This window comes from Ptychodera flava, chromosome 21 (assembly GCF_041260155.1).
Source record: "Ptychodera flava strain L36383 chromosome 21, AS_Pfla_20210202, whole genome shotgun sequence".
Taxonomy (NCBI): Eukaryota; Metazoa; Hemichordata; class Enteropneusta; family Ptychoderidae; genus Ptychodera; species Ptychodera flava.
The window spans coordinates 21550396-21568564 of NC_091948.1; the positions used below are offsets into that span (position 1 = coordinate 21550396).

At 38.0% G+C, this 18169-nt stretch overlaps 1 protein-coding gene across 7 annotated transcripts in view; it reads left to right on the top strand.

Moving 5' to 3' along the window:
* The window catches only part of LOC139121718 (heterogeneous nuclear ribonucleoprotein K-like), a 60899-nt gene extending 44542 nt beyond the window's left edge, over positions 1-16357 (top strand). For 4 of the 7 annotated variants that reach the window (XM_070686835.1, XM_070686834.1, XM_070686836.1 and 1 more), the window contains 11 exons: positions 733-789; positions 1948-1991; positions 2779-2851; positions 3335-3448; positions 5672-5800; positions 6369-6709; positions 6896-6965; positions 9149-9191; positions 9762-9823; positions 11991-12160; positions 15071-16357. In XM_070686835.1, the coding sequence (XP_070542936.1) occupies positions 733-789; positions 1948-1991; positions 2779-2851; positions 3335-3448; positions 5672-5800; positions 6369-6709; positions 6896-6965; positions 9149-9191; positions 9762-9823; positions 11991-12160; positions 15071-15101 (1134 nt within the window). In that variant the 3' untranslated portion in view covers positions 15102-16357. Of the gene's footprint in view, positions 1-732; positions 790-1947; positions 1992-2778; positions 2852-3334; positions 3449-5671; positions 5801-6368; positions 6710-6895; positions 6966-9148; positions 9192-9761; positions 9824-11990; positions 12161-15056 lie in introns of all 7 variants that reach the window. The other 3 variants (XM_070686832.1, XM_070686831.1, XM_070686829.1) reach the window with 1 other exon arrangement.
* The last annotated feature ends 1812 nt before the right edge of the window (positions 16358-18169 follow it).

Genomic DNA, 18169 nt, shown 5'->3' on the forward strand with positions numbered 1-18169 from the left:
CATCGTTACCATTCATATGTGCTGTAAACAAAAACCGTTTTAAAAGTCGTCACAGTTTTTGTCAAACGGACCGTCAAATTATGCGCTGGGAAAAGTACAACTTCTGTTATGAAATTTTGAAGATATAACGTGCCTGTAGTCTTATAGTATTAAAAAGAAAGAGACTTGTTCCGCAGTGATGACCTTGTAGGGAGGCATGGCTGCCATGATAGCTTTGTATCCAGGAAATACCAGCCAGTCTCATAAATACTTTAATGGGAATTGAAATACCTCTAATCCACCAGGAATATTGAATTGAAGTCCAGACAATTTAAACCCAGGTAGCCTGATCATTGTACAGAATACCCACAGCATGGAAAAATGGCACCTATTTTTTTGTTGGTGTTGGCATATTATATCACCAGTGCAGTGTTATTTTACAAAGGCAGTGACTTAGCTCTTATATTGATTTGATATCCCAAACATCCAAATGCTAATAACAGCTTCTGTTTGTTTTTTATGGTATTTCAAAAATTACCAAAGGCGGCAGTGTGGTGTTTAATAAACATAAGGCATTTTGACTGGGTGAACAGCTCTGCAAATCTACTTTCAAAAAGTCCTGGCTATTGCCAATACTGATAGGGATGATATGCATGCATGTCAAAGGATTAGCAAAACAATGGATACTGTATACATGTATGTTAAATATTAATTGGAATCTTTTCCTTTTTCCCCTTTATTGTTCTGTTACAGAACGCTGGTGCCATCATAGGTAAAGGAGGGAGTAATATCAAACGCTTGCGGACAGAGGTGAGTGTCTATACTAGCGCACATTCATCTAAATCCCTGTGCTATGGAGCTTATCCATAATCACCAAAAAATGTCACTTTTGCTGTAAAGATACTTCTTGCAAGAAAAGAAGAAGAAAGACAGACATCTCATCTCACATTTGCTGCATGTTTTGTCTAAAGGATTTATTTGTTGATAAAAGATAAAAAAAAAGGATATGATTAATGCTCAGGATTATTTCTAAATCTAACATTTCATCACTAGGCGGTAATGTTGTCCATGTGAAGCTAAGCAGAGCATTGCTGGTTTTCAGCCTTCCTATTTCTTGCCTTTTTTATTTTTCGACTGTCACACTTGCACGCGGTTCATTACAGCCTTTGTCGTGCCCTTTGGTCCAGCTTGCCAGCATTTCACAAGGGGCAGCTTCCAGTATAGTATCATTGGTGATTAAAGTGTACGCATCTCATCGCACCCATTGATTCTGTGATAGTTATTAATGTTGATACCTTGTGTCATGTTGTGTTGCAATTTTGACTCGTCGCTATGTCTTTATTTTCTGTTGTTGAGTTCAAAAATATCGAAAAAGGCGTATTGCACATCTGCACGATGACCAAGTCAAATTCTTTATGCCAGTGGTAATTCAAATTTCACATAATATCAATTTGGAAACCACCTCGGTAGGTGACGCAATTCATTGTTGAAAATTTCAATTTGTATTAAAAAAGAAGATACCCTGGAAAAGTCGCTAGTCTCGACCATTTTTAATTTCTCCTAGTGAATGGATCACTTTAAAAATCAGTTCAGCATCAGATACGCATTATGATATTTGTGACGCTTCGTTATATTCTGCTTTGAATTCTATGATACTTTTATGCCAGTTTTATCATGTAGTTTGACTCTATATTTGAATTATATATTTTGCCCAATGTGCCCTTTATGCCCATGAATCCCTTCTCTTTTACTTGTTTGTTCCCCCATATTGCACGCTCACAACTCTGATATGAACTGACTCTGTTCTACTGGCCTTGCCCAACACGACGCCATCAATGATTGACGGCCCGCCAACATCTGTGCCCACAATGCCATGTCCCCGGCCCTGTTCTGGAACACGACCCGACCACTGTGGCCCGTTCTGTTGTGTCCGAATCCCTGTTCCGCTACTTCCACACGTCCATCCAGTACAATGCAACAGTCACAGTGCCCGACTGCAGTGGGCCAGAGCGGTACGTCCCAGTGTGTAGATTCTCTTGCCCATATTTTATATATTATAGACTTCTAGTGTTATATCGGGATTCCCCGTAATTCTCAAATAAGGGTGGGGACATGTATACATATAAACCTAACACGGAAAGACGGACTGACACAAGAACATTTCCTAGAAGTGCCAAGATTTTTCTCAAAATAGCATCCTTTATCTGGGGTTGGGACTGTAACACTCTGCCAAGGGGAAAATTTTATTTTTAAAATCTTTTCGTGTAATTTGATTTTTATTTTATTTCTTTCGTCAACTTTAGTGATTCTAAAGTGATGTGCTGTTTTTTGGTTTTTGTGTAATGTTCCTATTCTCTTCTCTCTTCTTCTTTCCTTTTTGTTTCTTTTTTTTTCTCTGTTGCATTATATTAGCTTTCAAGTTTTCCAACTCGATTTATCATGTTTAATCAAATAGTTCCGATGAAAGAGCAGTAATTGCTTGGATACGTTGAGTAGTAAAAAGCCAAACCTAATGTTGTAGATTTAGGGGAATTCTCACAAATTGAATTTTGCACACTAATTGTTTAATCAAATTGCTCCTATGTGATAGAATTCATACTACCTAATGTGAAAGTACAATCAACTGATTTAAGGGGGGAAAAGTTTACAGTGTGGCAAGTTTTGGTAAATTTGAAAAATTGGTCGCACCATTGTCGCAGTACTAACGTTGGTCTATTTCATTTTCTATTCTGCATTATCTTGCTGTCTGCTGTGCGATGTGGACTCCCTGGCTTGGTGATTGCTCGGCAAAATCGACAGAATCCTGACTATTGCAGCCAAACAGGACACTGTTTTGGAATGCTTGCTTGACATCATCCCTGTACTTGAGGAGGTAAGTGCACTTTTTCTCCCCCTGTAGCTGGGCTGCAAAAAGTGACGGTTTTGACTCCAACTCCCACCCACCCGCCTACACCCTCAATCAATGCTGGCTTTAAAGCTGTTATCATTCTGGATGACAAGAAACTGGCAAGGTATTTACACAGGGGATACCACCATACCCATTCAAATCTCACCTACAGGCAGAGACTAGAACACATCATTTGCATAATTGACTCTCATCAGTCACATGTAGCATGAGAAAGTCACCTTTTCTCTGAACAGAGAAATCAATCAGCCAGACTGTAAGAAGATGTAAAAATAATCAGAACAGTGCAATATTAATCATCCTTTCACTACAAAAATATTAAATCTTTTGTTTCCATGTATATCGCATTTACAAACATATTTTTCTTTGCATTTAATCATACGCCATGTGTACTTCATACGTTGACAATTTCCTGGCAGTCTGATTGAACCTTGTTTTCTTCTCTTCCAGTACCAGAAATTTAAGGATTTGAATTTCGACTGTGAGCTGCGAATGCTAGTTCACCAGAGTCAAGCCGGTGCCATCATTGGAAGAGCTGGATTTAAAATCAAGGAACTCAGAGAGGTGAGGAGTAGTAGATAATTCAATTTTTGACCTTGTGCCACAATTGTACTTCTGTTCCTGCTGAAAGATTTGCCTGTGTAAGTTTGTGTTTTTGTGTGTCTCTCTTTCCCTTTCTGTCTTGTTGTCTGTATGCGCACGCATGCACACACACACACAGACACACTTGTATTTAACTGCATATGTGTATCTCTAGAGTTGTATAGGTGTCATTGATCGCTCTGAATGTGTTGTGTGCCAGTCTTTCTGTCTGTCCTGCATATACAAGAATGTGAATCTCTTCAAGCCTTTATGACAGTAGTTCCTATATGTTTCAACTTTGAATGTATGGGATCGAGTGAAGATTTTATATGAAGTCTGTGCTCTTGCACATCCTTGTTTTGTTGTGCCTGTTCCTCTGTGTGTGTGTGTGTGTGTGTGTGTGTGTGTGTGTGTGTGTGTGTGTGTGTGTGTGTGTGTTTGTGTGGATACATAGATAAATATGTAGGAATGTTTGTGTTTCAACGAGTACATGTCCCTAGCTTGTATCTTCATGTGTACCCGTACATCAAGTGTATCATTCTGCTGATCTCTTCGATGGTAAATTTGTATACTTGTGTTTGACCATTTGCATAGATGAAAGTAATTACATGTATGCAAACCTGAACATGATGTGAACATATGTCCCTGTGTTTAATTCCCACTTTAAAAAACTAGTATCCGTGTACAACACCGCTGAGGTGCGTGCATTTTATCAATGACGTTAAGCCAAGTGTTTCTCACTTGGGAGCGTATTACAAATAGCCAGGCATGTTTTATTCATTGTGGTCGTCAGTGTGATGTCATTTTAGGTTTGTGACCCAATCATTTCTGCCTAATCCCTGTGTCAGTGTTGATATTATTCAATCAAAGCTGGAAGTGGAGATCATATGGACTACTTTGTGATGCAGAAAATATCGCCTGACCTCCATCTGTTCGAGAGTGACCTTTGTGGATTTCTTTGATGTGGATCATGTCAGTGAGTGTTAGTCATACGTGTGTATGTTTCGGTACAGGGAAACTGGACACCTCCCAGTCATATTACACGGCATGGCTTGGTTTGAACTTTCAAGAGAACTGTGTAATATAGTTCGCTGATGTATTTTATTTTTTGTGAAAACGTTTATTCTTTTGCCATTTTCTGCTCGTTTTGGGACTCTTTTGATGAGAAAACCAATGTAAAAATTTGGATTTGAAAGCATCTGTATGGAGATTGGTGTTGTGATTGTTGGTTCATGCACGTACTCTCACTTCTATTCTGCAGAATTGTGGTCATTCATAGGGAAAGTTAGATGTTCAGTCCAGCATATGAACAAAGTCTGCTGTGATAACGGGTATAATCTCCTTGATATATAATGCAGGAAATAAATATGAAAATTAATTCTGTACTAGTCTTTGTGGCCACCCATCGTGCCTGGCAATATTACAAATTGGTTAATTCGGTTCAGCATGCCGTCCCTTTCATCTTTATCTACCTTTTCATTTATTTGTGTAGTTTTCTCATTTAAACGTACTTGCGAATCATTTGTGGTGGTCTTCATTCTATCAGCGCGTGGAAAAGGTACACATTTTGATTACAGAATTATGTTTCATCACTCCCAGCGGCTCTGTTTATTTCTTCGTACTTCTTAGCATATAAATCTATGCTAACACGGATCCTCTTGATTTGCAAGGAGCCTGGCTTGGCTCAAATTTCACTGAAATTGAGACGTGTCGTGTCTTATTAATTCTTTTGTCGTCATCCAATATTGTCTTTGTGTAGAAATTGTAAACTGCAATCTCTTCTTCTGTGCCAAGGCTGGTGTTCTCTGACCCCTGAAAGGCCCTTCAAATTTCAGTGTCTTGTCATATGATATGTAAAAACCCATGTACAGAATATCTCGTATACATGGACGCACTGCCAGTTTAATAGCAGACCTTCATTCTATGCCAAGGAGGTTCAAAAGTGACTTCATCTATAACACATTTTCCTTGCAGTCTTTTATCAATAACTGCGTGGGCGGGCCTTTTATGATATTCTGCTGAGAATTCACGAATCATGAAAGAGAAAAAAATTGGAAATTTTCTCTGTGTAATTTCCTGACTGTCAATGCAGGTGATTTGGTCATCTTTTTCAGCCAATATTTGTCGGAGGGGTCAAGTCTAGATATTTGATAAACTACTGTATTGTTATTCATTATTTTTTTCCCCCTCTCCGATATTTTTCAGCAAACTGGTTCCAATATTAAGGTGTATTCAGAATGCTGCCCCAACTCTACTGAAAGGGTTGTGCAGATGAACGGAAGACCGCAGGTCGTGGTGGAGTGCATTAACTCCATACTGAATCTCTTACATCAGGTAAAAAGAATATTGGTTGTTTAAGATCATTTGTGAAAATGTATCGTGGTCAATGACAGCAAGTTTTTCTCATGTTGTTCACAATCTCTCCTTTGTTAACTACCAGCCTGTTCTGAAAACAGATGAGTGACGTAGGGGAAGGTGTACGTATTTTTGCATTTTACAGTTCAGTTTCATACACTCTAAACTCAGGTCAGTGTAAAAAACAAAATGCAGAGTCTTTATTATTCGTGTTTGTTTCTGGTCCTATAATCAATGATTAATTCACTCTCACTGCAATGAGCTTTTGTACAAATATTTAAAAAAATGAAGACTTTTTACTGACTATTCTTTGTGAGTTGATGCAAGCCCATTGTGTGTTCTGTAGAGGCAATAAATTATTTGTGTGAATATAACTGACTGTCATTTCTTCCTGAAATGATGTCACTGTTGCCATGTCATTACAATTTATACTGCACCTAGCTTTTTCATTTTGCTTGCAGGACCGTACTTCCTAGTTTTTATTTACTGCAAGCAGAGTACTTATCCGTCTGTTCTGAGATGTTATATGCTTTCAATATTCTTTCAGACACCTATCAAAGGAGTCTCACAACTGTACGATCCCTTCTGCCACGACGAATATGAGTACGGTGGTTTCAGCGCTTATGATGACATGGGCAGAGGCAGTGGTGGACGTGGCGGACGTGGCCGTGGCGGTGGTGGGCCCAGGGGAAGAATGGGTCCACCACCGTCAAGAGGTGGGGGACCAAGAGGGGGAATGAGAGGAGGCCCCCCACCAAGAACCAGCCCAAGAGGGTTCAACAGAGGGGCCCCGATGATGCGAGGAGGCCGAGGAGGCTCTGGAGGTGGGGTTCGTGGACGCAGCAGTCTTGGAGGAGGTGGAGGCGGTGCAGGCTCATTCTCTTACGGGTAAGTTTGTTTATATCAACTTCCTGCCTTTTTAGGGTTTGTTTAATTTTACATGATTACCATATCAACGAAATATGTTTATGTGAGCTAGTTTCTTTAGTTATTCAATTCAACATTGACTATTCAGTAACTGCAGTGTACATGAAAAGACATCGTAAACCATTACATGAACACTTTTCTTCTCAGGTCTGGATTTAGCAGCCGAGATGAGTTTTGCAGTTCCCAGGGTTACAATCAAAACTTTGCTCAAGATCCGGTAAGTCTAATTGTTCATGGCTGTAAATTGTTCAGTAATATAGTATCTCATCAAATGCAACATGACCCATCATTCATCACAAAACATAGTATTATAAATGCAATTCATAGGCACAGTGGCAGTTTCACATCTTCATGGCACAATTAAAAGACTAAACAGTGACAAGGCTTGATTCTGTTTAAATGTCTGGTGCAGAAATACTACCATACTACCAACTTATGTTATATACAATCGTTTTGTAACCTTTTTTTTTTTTGTTTTTTATATGATGACATTGTTGTGTCATGGTTCTGGAACCAAACGTATCATTCAGGAAGCATAAAATATCAATGCATACATCAGATTCATTCCAAAAATGTCATTGTCTGTCTCTTGGAGGAAACAGAGCCCATCTTGGATGAATTGAATGTGTGTAATAGAATGTGTGTAATAGAAGGCAAAGTTTTAATACGATGATAGTGAAATCGGTGCTTGCTAAGATAAATTTCCATTAAACTGAGTTATCGATACGGTTAAGAAATCAAAGATTTGCTAGGAATATCAATCTCCCGGGTAATAAATGTATCTCTGATTTGTTTCAAACTTTTTCATAGTTTGATAATTTTACCCCTTGGAATTTGCCTTTCTTTTATGAATTTTTAATGATTTTATTCCTTTACTAAGTGCCAAGTCACAAAAATTTTTGTAACAAATGGTTTAGCCACGTCAGTGGTAGAAAGTTCTGTGAAACGGCCTCATAATCTGGACATTGTGTTTGATATTAAAAACAAATATTGGAAGTTCTGCATAATTGCAGTATTTGAACACCTCATGGGTTTTAATATCACCAGGAAAGAAACTATTTGTTGACCAAAGCAATAACATTTTCTGTTTGGCGAGAATATTTTTAGGTGCAGCTAGGTGAAAAATTATGAAAAAAACCTCCTACGCACTAAATTACTTTTGAGAAAGTGATGAACACCACCCATCAACAACCTTCCCTGAATCCAAATCAGTAAATAATTTAAAAAATTCTGTCTGAATCATGTACATAGAGAATTTTCCTTCCGTTTGTTGCTAGTTTATGCCACCATTCTTTGAGATATTCAGTGTCTGTGATCCATCTTGATGTCCGTACATCCTTGAACTGTAATGCTTGTGGGCAAAGTTTTAATATCAAGAGCATCTTGACAGAGACAGAGCATCCGTCAGACTTTGGCTTCAGTAAACCATGTCTCAGCGATCACTGGTTTGTAATCTGTGCTCCGGTCCCTGATATCTGGTTTAGCAAGTGTGTTTTCTTTCTTATTGAAGTGAGTTTTTCTCGCTTCACAAGATCCTGTGTAGCCTTAAAAATGTCCATATCAAAGCCGTGACTAATTCAGCCGTTTCTCAAGTTATGGCGCTCTTCGGTGGCACAGATCCGGTGTTCATGAAGCAATCATTTCATTTTCAAAATTGATTCCGCAATGATTGATGAAAGTAAATGAGTATGTTCTAGATTGAGTGTCTGCTTAGCAATCTCCAGAGATTTACAAAGCAGGGTGTGCGTTTCAGGGTTGATGTAAAGATAAAACACACTCTGTAGTACACACTCATGAAAAAGACGAAACACTGTTGGGGAGAGGGGGCAGGAATCCTCTCCATTCATCCATGAAGTTCATGGTTTATTCAGGGCATGTTTACCATTGGTGTGCTATAGCCAGTGGGAGCAATTTGCACGTTGTTTTAGGGCTGACAAATTCATTACATGCAATGTTATTGACAAAATACATAGAACGTGTAAGTCCACATGGACATCACGAGATTTCACTGTGCAAGACAATTTGATATAAATATGGGTTTTTCTGACCGTGTTGTGTTCTAGTCGGGAAGAAAGAAAGTGAACATTGAGGATTCCTATTGCAGTGCAACTCATGGAAAAAAATGCGAATAGTTTAGCGACATGACCTTTTCATGAAAAAATCATATCGTTCAAGTAGATGCCGACTCCGTCAATTATGGTAAATTTGGTGTGTGTTGACTGCCCCTTGGTGTGTAGAATTAGATATGGCATAGCAAAGTGCCCAATGTTGAGTTTTGAAACATGTCACATTTGTTCAACACAGGGAGAACAACAGTAATTGCCATGTATTCCAACCCTTTAATTTCTGTTGGACCACTCTCTATCTTACAACTATACACTGATTTCTCTTACCTTTCAGGTTGGTGGTTCAAATTTCAGTGATGTTTCAAGCTATGACAATGGTAAGCTTTTGACTCAGATTGCTGTCTTGTAGTGTTGTAGGACTATTGTTATGAGCTCCAGTGAAAGGCAGAAATATTGTACAAAAAAAAATACATCGTCACATTTATGCGAATCTGTTTCAAAATTAATGACTTGTTGAGATTAGGTTTTTGGCAATAAATGTCTAGGTAGCTCTATAAATATTTGAAGTGTATACTCTAGAAAGAGGATGAAGGCAGAAAGTAAAATGACCCTTCCTGAAACTCATTTGTACATGAGAAATTCATTTATTATAGGGAATTCCCATGATTGCTTGTATTTTATTTATCATTCTTACTCAGCTAAGGTATTGTTATCACCTTGGCATGATTAAATTTTGTCTTTCTGTGTGTGCTATCATACCCTGTCATACTTAGCGGTACCTAGTACAGAAAGCATGATCAGCCAGTATGTGTGACAGTGTGACTTTTGAACCTGAATGTGAGTGGAGCCAGAATGTCTATGGCTGTCTTTGGCTCCACTGCGTGTGTGTGTCATTTTATTGCGAAGAGTAGGTCATGTGACGCACGTATTTTCTCTTTGCATTCCAGACGGCATGGATCAATACAACAGTAACCAGTTTACCTCAACTCAAGTTACAATCCCAAAAGATGTAAGTACCGGTACATATATTACTCCTTTGAAAATTACCCGTGTAGATTTTAACTCATGGCTTAGCAAGCTAAATGAACACTGAAAAATGTCACCCTGTCGTAAATGCACCCATTCAGAGATCATATTAACCTTTCACCGTATTATTCCCCCCTCCTTCCATGTCATTCTGATATCAATACACACAGACAAAGATCTATAGTAATGTTTCCCCTATTAGACCCCACCCCAGCCTCCTCTCAGACTCTCCCTCACACATATGTGAATTAATAAAATCGTGAATATCAGTAGGGTAATAGGTCTCCAAAACTAATTAACATTGCTGTTTGATCATGGTTACTGATCTGCTTATTATTGATTTGTTGTTGTGCTCCTTTTTTCACCATTTGTCTTCTGAACTGAATCCGTGCAAACTTTCAGTCAAGTCTGATAGATTAAGCCGACTTTAGCCTCAAGCAGAATCTTCAGCCTTCGTCCTCAAATCCATTTCCCATCATTATTTATAATATCCTCTTCCAAGAAATGTTTCATATTTTATTCTGTCGCTCTGTCAATTGTGTGTTGGCGCATAGTCAGTGTTTTGCCCAGAGTGCGTTCTTGCGTCTTTTGACGCAAAATTAGCAACAATGTCCCGCAAAAATACTGGACATGGGTCACAGGGACGCACTAAAATCAGGGCTAGAATTGTAAGTCCAGTGTCCACAGAGAGACTACTTTTTTAGCTACCGAATTACATACTTGATAGTCCGTACAGTTATTGCATGGATGTAAAACCCCACATCCATGGTTATTGCTTCTCTATTGAGACAATGAAACATTTAAAATTTCGTCTATTTTTTTCGTCACAATGTAAACGCTATTGGAAAATCAGTTAGTTTGTTACAGTTTACGATTCAGGGTTCATATGAGCAAGGCGATGTGCGTCCACTGAGCCCTGCAGCCTTGGGGACAGACTCAATACCTGAGGCCACGTACGATCCCGATAACCAGGCAATGATTTCGGAAGCGGAAGGCTTGTAAAAAGAACAACAAACTTTTCATAAAAAGCAAATTTTATTGACCACCAACTTTGAATGAAACTTTTACTTGTAAATACATGTATATGCTAGTACAGTGAAGCATGGAGTGAAGTAAGGAGAATCAAATTTTCAGTCACTATACTAGCCCGGTAACATGGCATCAAACGGAATTGACTGTACGTGTATTTTGGTGTACTGGAAGCTCATGACTTCACCTAAAAATATCATCACCCCCACAATTTTGTTGAAACACTATATATCCCTGACTTTCAAAGTAGTAATTTGCCTTAAATTCTCCCAGAAGGAATCTCATACAACTCTCCGGTCGTCTGCAGGCCAGAGAGATCGAGGTCACCATGCTGAAATTCCTTATATAGTCAAGACCCCCTAGCTCGATTGTAGCTGATCTTAACAAGAACCACCTAGCTTGTCAAAACAGCTTTATGGCAATGTGCTAGTGCTATCATGAGGATCAAGGAGTTCTCTCAGATATTTGTGTTTTCAAACTTTATTTTTTGCAATTTTCAGGGAAAATTGCCAGTCATTGGAGCAATTATAAAAAAGAAGAGAACTTTATAGCAGTAATGATAAAAACCAGGTTACAGTGTGCATCAAACTATTGTCTTCAACCACTTCTAGTTCTGGAGTCATAAGTGTAATGAAACATCTTCTTTATTTCTGTTAAAACACATGCAATGCAGTCACTGGCAAGAATCACAATAAAAGAAAATGTGCATGAAATTGATTTTATCATAATGATGTCTTTTTTTACAATTCAAAACTGTAAATACAACCAGTTAAAATGACTTTGTCACAAACCATTATAGGAGACGGCCAGCAATATTAATTTTAAAATGAATGTATACCTTTCTGCCTTGGTGACTTGACTTTGCTTTGCGTTCTTCGCTCACACATTGACCCCTATTGTAAACTAAGTGTCCCCCTATTTTGACAATCATGGGACACTGTGTCCCACCTTTACAATTCCTGGGCAAAACACTGCATAGTTGGTTCAGAAAGTGGACTTCCATGTGTGAATATTGACAAGATAATGTCACTGGAATTGAAAGCACAATCCCTGGAAAGTCCAGAGACATTACTCATTCCATGTGTGGCCGTCACATTTACTTCTCTTTCATCACATTCCAGTTGGCAGGCTCCATCATTGGCAAAGGCGGTTCCCGCATTCGTCAGATACGTCAGGACTCGGCAGCCAAAATCAAGATAGATGAGCCGTTGCCGGGATCAAATGACCGCATCATCACCATCACTGGATCTCCGGATCAAATTCAGAATGCACAGTTTCTCCTGCAGAACAGGTGAATAGACTCCCTGTATATAGAAGCATTCTCGATTTCATTTGTATTGTTTATGCATGCCTCTCTTTCTGTCTTTGTGTATCTGTGTGCATTTATGCTAATCCATTCCCTCCTGCAGACAAAAGCGTTCATTGCTTGTGATCACAACAGTCCCCGTAACCCATTGAGCACCAAAGTAAATTTTTGTTTATTTACCACAGTAAAATGTACCCAGTCAAATTTTTTTCAGAATTTTGCCAAACTTTTGATGAAAAACTGTAGCCAATGACATGACAAGTCCATTTGGTCTAAAATTTTCAAAAAAATTACTGAAAAATTCATAAAAATTGGTAAAATGTTGCACTAAAATTTTGGTAGGAAAAATGACAGCACTCAAAGTGTTAAAAGCTACAGCAACTAACTTTTGACAGTTTTTTGAAATATTTGATCCATGTATCAACTATTTTGTCTACCATGTACTGCCTACAGCATTTTGAAAACCAGTATTTGGTTTGTCAGCACGGCGTATCAGAGTGTGAAGTGCATGGCTTATTGTTTACAAGTAAATTCAAGTCCTAGAACTGAATTTGATTTCAACACTAACAATCCAGGCTACACACATACAGTCAGCGGTGACACACTGAGTACTGAGTATTTCAACACACTATGGGAAGTAGACATAGAATCTGTAGCTTACACATGCAACAAAAGCTGAGAAAAAAATTGTCAAAAGCTTCAGTCACTGAGCCTGTAAAGGCCTGTTTTTGTTTCACTGCCATGTGAGTTTTCATTCTGGTTCATCAGAAAATACTTTTGAAATGGGTCCTTGGTTCTTGTGTGTGTTTTGGGTCAGGAATCCCCTCGCTGTATTTCACTTGGGCGATTGGGGAAGGCAGGGTTGTGAGAGGATGGTAATTTAGAGGTGTTTGGTGAGCAGATAATAAATGAAGTGGATTTTCTCAGAGGCGCAGGATATTCCATTAAATTTTGGGTTGAATAATGTAAAATCTGCTTTTTTTGAAATTTTACATATTTCCCATATCTCCTGGACAACTCCACATTCAACCTTTTTATCTCTTGCCAAAGACATCAGAAGACTTTGCATGCTAGACAATGACGTATCCAGCTATCTAGCGGGGGTATTCCCTCCCCTTTCTCTCTCTGATGTGATGTTTCACCATCCCTTGGGCTCTCTTTTCTTCGATATCTCTGTCTTTGTTAGCTCCCTGTGTGGCTTTGATCATGCCAATCAAAGCCCATACTGCTATCGGTTTGACATTTGCCAATACTGTACAGCGCTACCATGCTGTGTCATTATGTGGTGATCTGTGGGCGTTCCTGACCCTGTGGAAGAAACGAACCTTCGTCATTCTATGCGAGTTCACACCTCCAGACTTCCACTGTCATTTGTTGCAAAAGAGCTCAAATGACGACAGCATATCCGAAGTCCCCTGGGTGGACCTAATGGGGACAATACATGGTTTTTACCTCTTTTTTATGAGTGGTTTGGTCCATTAGGCTTCTTTTCTCTTCTGACTGAACCACATCAGTGGCAGAAACGGGTGTGCAGCAGTGTGTGAAGGCTAGATCAGCATAAGAGGGTCAATGACATACGTGAAAGCAAATGCTTCTGGGGGACTCAGTCAGTGCCAGGATAGCCTAAATCACCATGGCAATCAATTGATGTCACTCACGGTATGGAAGACTAGTGATTTTGTTGTTGTTGCTAGCTTACAAACAAAAAATCACAGTCATCCATTACTGTGTGTGAAAATGACAACAAAACACAAAGGATGTTGGGAATGCAGTGAACAAGAATCAGTGGATTCTGTGGCCGTGGAATTAGGGAAAATTGGTTGTCTTTAGGGTCTGGTGTCTAGATAACTGTGCCAAGAGGTTTATGAAATAGGCAGAGCAGTGTGTATTAGTAGATTAAAGCTGAACTTGTGGTGAACAAAACCGCCATTAAAACTGTCAAAAGCTGAAATAAATGAAATAAGCGGTTAATGTCGTGATACACAGTACAATAAATTACCCACAATACTCTTTGATTTGTATCCTTGAAGGTTACTTTTCTAAAAACTTTTTCAGTTCTGCATGTAAGCACTAGTGTGCAGCATCAGAATGATTTTTAAATAATATCTAGTAAAAGTACGTTTAGATATTTCAGTGAAAACCACTATACAACCATAAAAGTCACATTCTGCAGGTACTACAAATGCCATACTTTTTAGGCAGCAAGTTATGACGAACTGAAGGGGTCATTCTCTGAGAAAACTTAGCGTGCAAATTTCTTTTGTCATTTCCATTGGAAAAAATCAATATCCTTTTGTTTCATAAAACAGGTGCAACTAGCCTCCCTACTTTCCATCACATTATTCTGTATGGCTGAGGACACAATCTCTGGCAAATTTCACAAAAATGCTATCTCCTCTCTCAATTATGCACAATTTTCCAAATTATTTCAAATGAGAATTGAGAAGAATGGTGTGCATAAAAGTACGTTTTCAAAATTTTGATAAATAGTCTGTGAATTTGTCTACACATGGGAGACATAGTAGACTTCACTCAGTTATCTCCGAGGATACAAATCGCAATGAATTATGGGAAATCTACAGTACTGTGTGATATTTAACAGTAAAAAAGGTGTTGGTTGTATGTTTTATCAGGGACCATGTAACATTAAGCATGGCTAGTGACAGACTAAAACAAGCCCTATTGCTACTGCATCACTGTTTAGTTTACAGTCATTTAGATTTTAGAAAAGCTACCTGCACTTTTTTTAGCTCTGCTATAAATGAAAATCAGTTTTGAAGCACATACTACCTTTAGTCTCATGCTATCATGGATAAACGATACAACCATGGTGGTTTTTTTTCTCATTCTATGCTATTGAATGTGCCCTAACTAAAAATAGTGTTTCATCTGCAGCGTCCGGGAACACTCAGGGAAGCTTTTCTAGATTCAGTAAATGGTAGATTGAACGAAGAGAGAGCGACAGGAGAAGAAATACTGGCTGGCAAGATTGGGGGAGAGTCAACCTTCAAACAGCACCCATTTCTCTTCTTATTCTTGCAATTTTAAACAGAGTATACATAACCCTTCTTGTATTTTCACTTGTAACCTGATATAGTCGTATTTTACTCTTCAAAGGAGCTTTGATGGTCGTCATGGTAATGACCCAGGTCGATCATTTTCATACAAGGTTTTGCCAATATCTCCTATCATTTGTAATGATTAGTTTTGTCATTCCCAGAAATTATACAGGATGTTTAAAATGATAATCTTTAATCTCAATTCAGCATGGAGCTCATTGTGTTTTTGTTTTCATTCATTCTCCTTGTTTTTTTTACATGTTCATAAATAACGGTGGATGTTGCCTTGAGAATTTGTAATGACAAAATTTTTATCCTTTAATAATGTTATGGGTCCACACATACAAATCTTCAAACCAAGTTTTGTTATTCAGGAATTGTTGACATTTTGTTCTCTCCTTCATGTTATTGGATTTTATGCAAGTGTTTCAATAATGTACATGTTTTTCCTGATCATCTCATTACGAGAACGTGGTAAACTTTCGGAGTAAAAATTTAAAGCAAAATTTCAGTGTGTTATATCTGCCAAATTTCTCATAGTGCATGTAAAAAAATTATCTCTGTTCAGAAACGCTCCTCCAGATGTTTTGTAATACCTGGCCTATTAGCGGTTGCCTATTTTAGATATGTAGTGCTACTCTAGACGTTACAAATTTTTGTCGACTAATTTTGTCTTAGCTGTCATAGAAAGAATGACAAAAATAGTTTTTATTTTTTGCGAGGAATTTTGTACTTGTCAGGACTAAAAGTGTATATGGATTTGGATTTGGATCAACCAAGAGAGAAAAAATGAAAATTTTGTATGGTATTCAAAAGGACAACCCTGTCAGTAAGCTTTCCAAATGACGATGAATTGTTATCGGTTGAATGATCAGTCAGTCTGTGAACATGTTACAGTACAAGAGAGCTGTTTTATTCCAAATTTTGAACCCATTGTGAAAGTACTACAGTTGAAAAGCTACGGGCCTTTTTTATAAATAATAATAGAAAAGTAATTCTGTGAGGTTAAAATATGACCTAGGTGCAGTTCTGTTTCCACTTTCGTATTTGTTGCTCCCTTTTTCTTCGGCAAAGGAAACTGTACATTTTTCATATGACAATAAACAGGATTGAAATTTTAAAATGTTCTCACTGTGTGTTGTTTTATAATATTTTCACTGTGTCAGTGTGTTGTGTTGTTTTACTCGCTCATTGCATCTTCATGTACAAGGAACATGAATAGAGTTTAGATTTATCCCAACCTTGAGTTATCACCGTTCTTTTCTCATCTAAAGACGGAAAAATTCTTGCAATTTTAGAGTGGACAAGGTGCATATGGTATTATTGTTGGCTTATTCTCTGTGGCGAGAGCTAATTTTTCAATGTCTTCGGTACCTGTATCTACCCAAGATCTCACGTGGATCTTCAGTGTCAGGTTGTGTGCTATACAAGCCAGATTGGCCAAGTCTTGTGACAATATGATGCATGTGTATGTTTATCTCCAAAGCAGTTGTGATATAGAGAGCTGGCCTTGATCTATATCCAAATGTATTCAATCACCTTTTTTGTACTCTCCTGGAACTGGTTAAAGCACAGGGGCGCCAGGATGTATGTTTGTTTATTATTTCTTTACATATTTGTATGCTTGTTTGTAGATTTGTTTATTTTTTGTTTGTTTGTTTGTACGCTTGTTTGTTTTTTCCTGGCTCCCCTGTGGTTAAGCACAGAAGGAAATCCTGGTAATACAAACTGAAAATCTTCAGTCTACTGCATCCATCTTTAAAAATCCTCAACTGCAAGACATCTGGCATATAGTGCATAAACTTGTCTTTTTATGAAATGAGGTATTATTTTTTGACATAAAAGTTTAGATTTCTACCGGGAGATGCTGGTTGTGTCAGGGTAGACACTGAAGAAGCAGTCTTGTGTGAAAATATGAAACCTTAAATCAGTTGTATCCACGGATTTGTGTGAAGATTTTCACCAGTTATCCCGCCATGGGGCACCATATATTATCATACCAATACCATAAGTTCATTATTCCAAATTTATAGAATGCCTGCTATGAATGGAGTAGTACTTTGTAGCTGTGTTCATCTGATTATTCTTGATGAACAGAGTTCAAATATTAATTTTGTAGAGAAAAAACACTTAAAGCTTTTGTCCTCAAAGTGTGAGAATAGAAAGGTTTCATTTGTTTAAAAATGTATTTGGAGAGTCGCCAACCAGGCACCCAAATAAAACTGACAAAACAAAATGGAGGAAAATCTGCATGCTGGCACACACAAAAAATTAAAGTGTAAAGTGTTAAACCATAGGTCTATGGTTAAACTGAAAGTAGTGAACGTCAAAAAAGGAATTTAACCGAAGAAAACAGTATCAGATATTCTCGTGGATTAATTAAACATAGTAATCAAATTTAACACTGAACAGTCTTGGAGTTGTAACAGATGTTCTTGTTAAAATATCGGTCAAAGAATGTGTCCTGAAGATGTTAAACTTTCAACACCGTGAATGGTGAGATGTTCCACGCATGGCTTGCATAGACTTTCAAATTTTACCCTTTGGGCGCCAAAGTCTATTTTTGTCCCCTTTATAAAATCTCAGTCAATTTTTCTCAGATTTTTGCCAAAATTTTGAGAAAAAACTGTAGCCAATGAAATATGATGTCCATTTGGTCAAAAATTATCAAAAAATTACAGAAAAAATCATAAAGGTTGTGAAAATTTTGCACTTGAATTTTTGCGGGAGAAAATTACAGCATTCAAAGTCGTGCTTTTATCCCTGTGGTTCAACCATAAGTTCGTCCAACATTGTCCATAATCTGTACCGCAGAATCTAGTTTTCGCACCTTGAAATTTGAAAGACAGTCTTTCAAGAAACTCTGAACCATTCACTTTCTAAATCAACAGTCAAAACCAAGGGTCTCTATGAAAAATTTTGGACAAGAGAAACG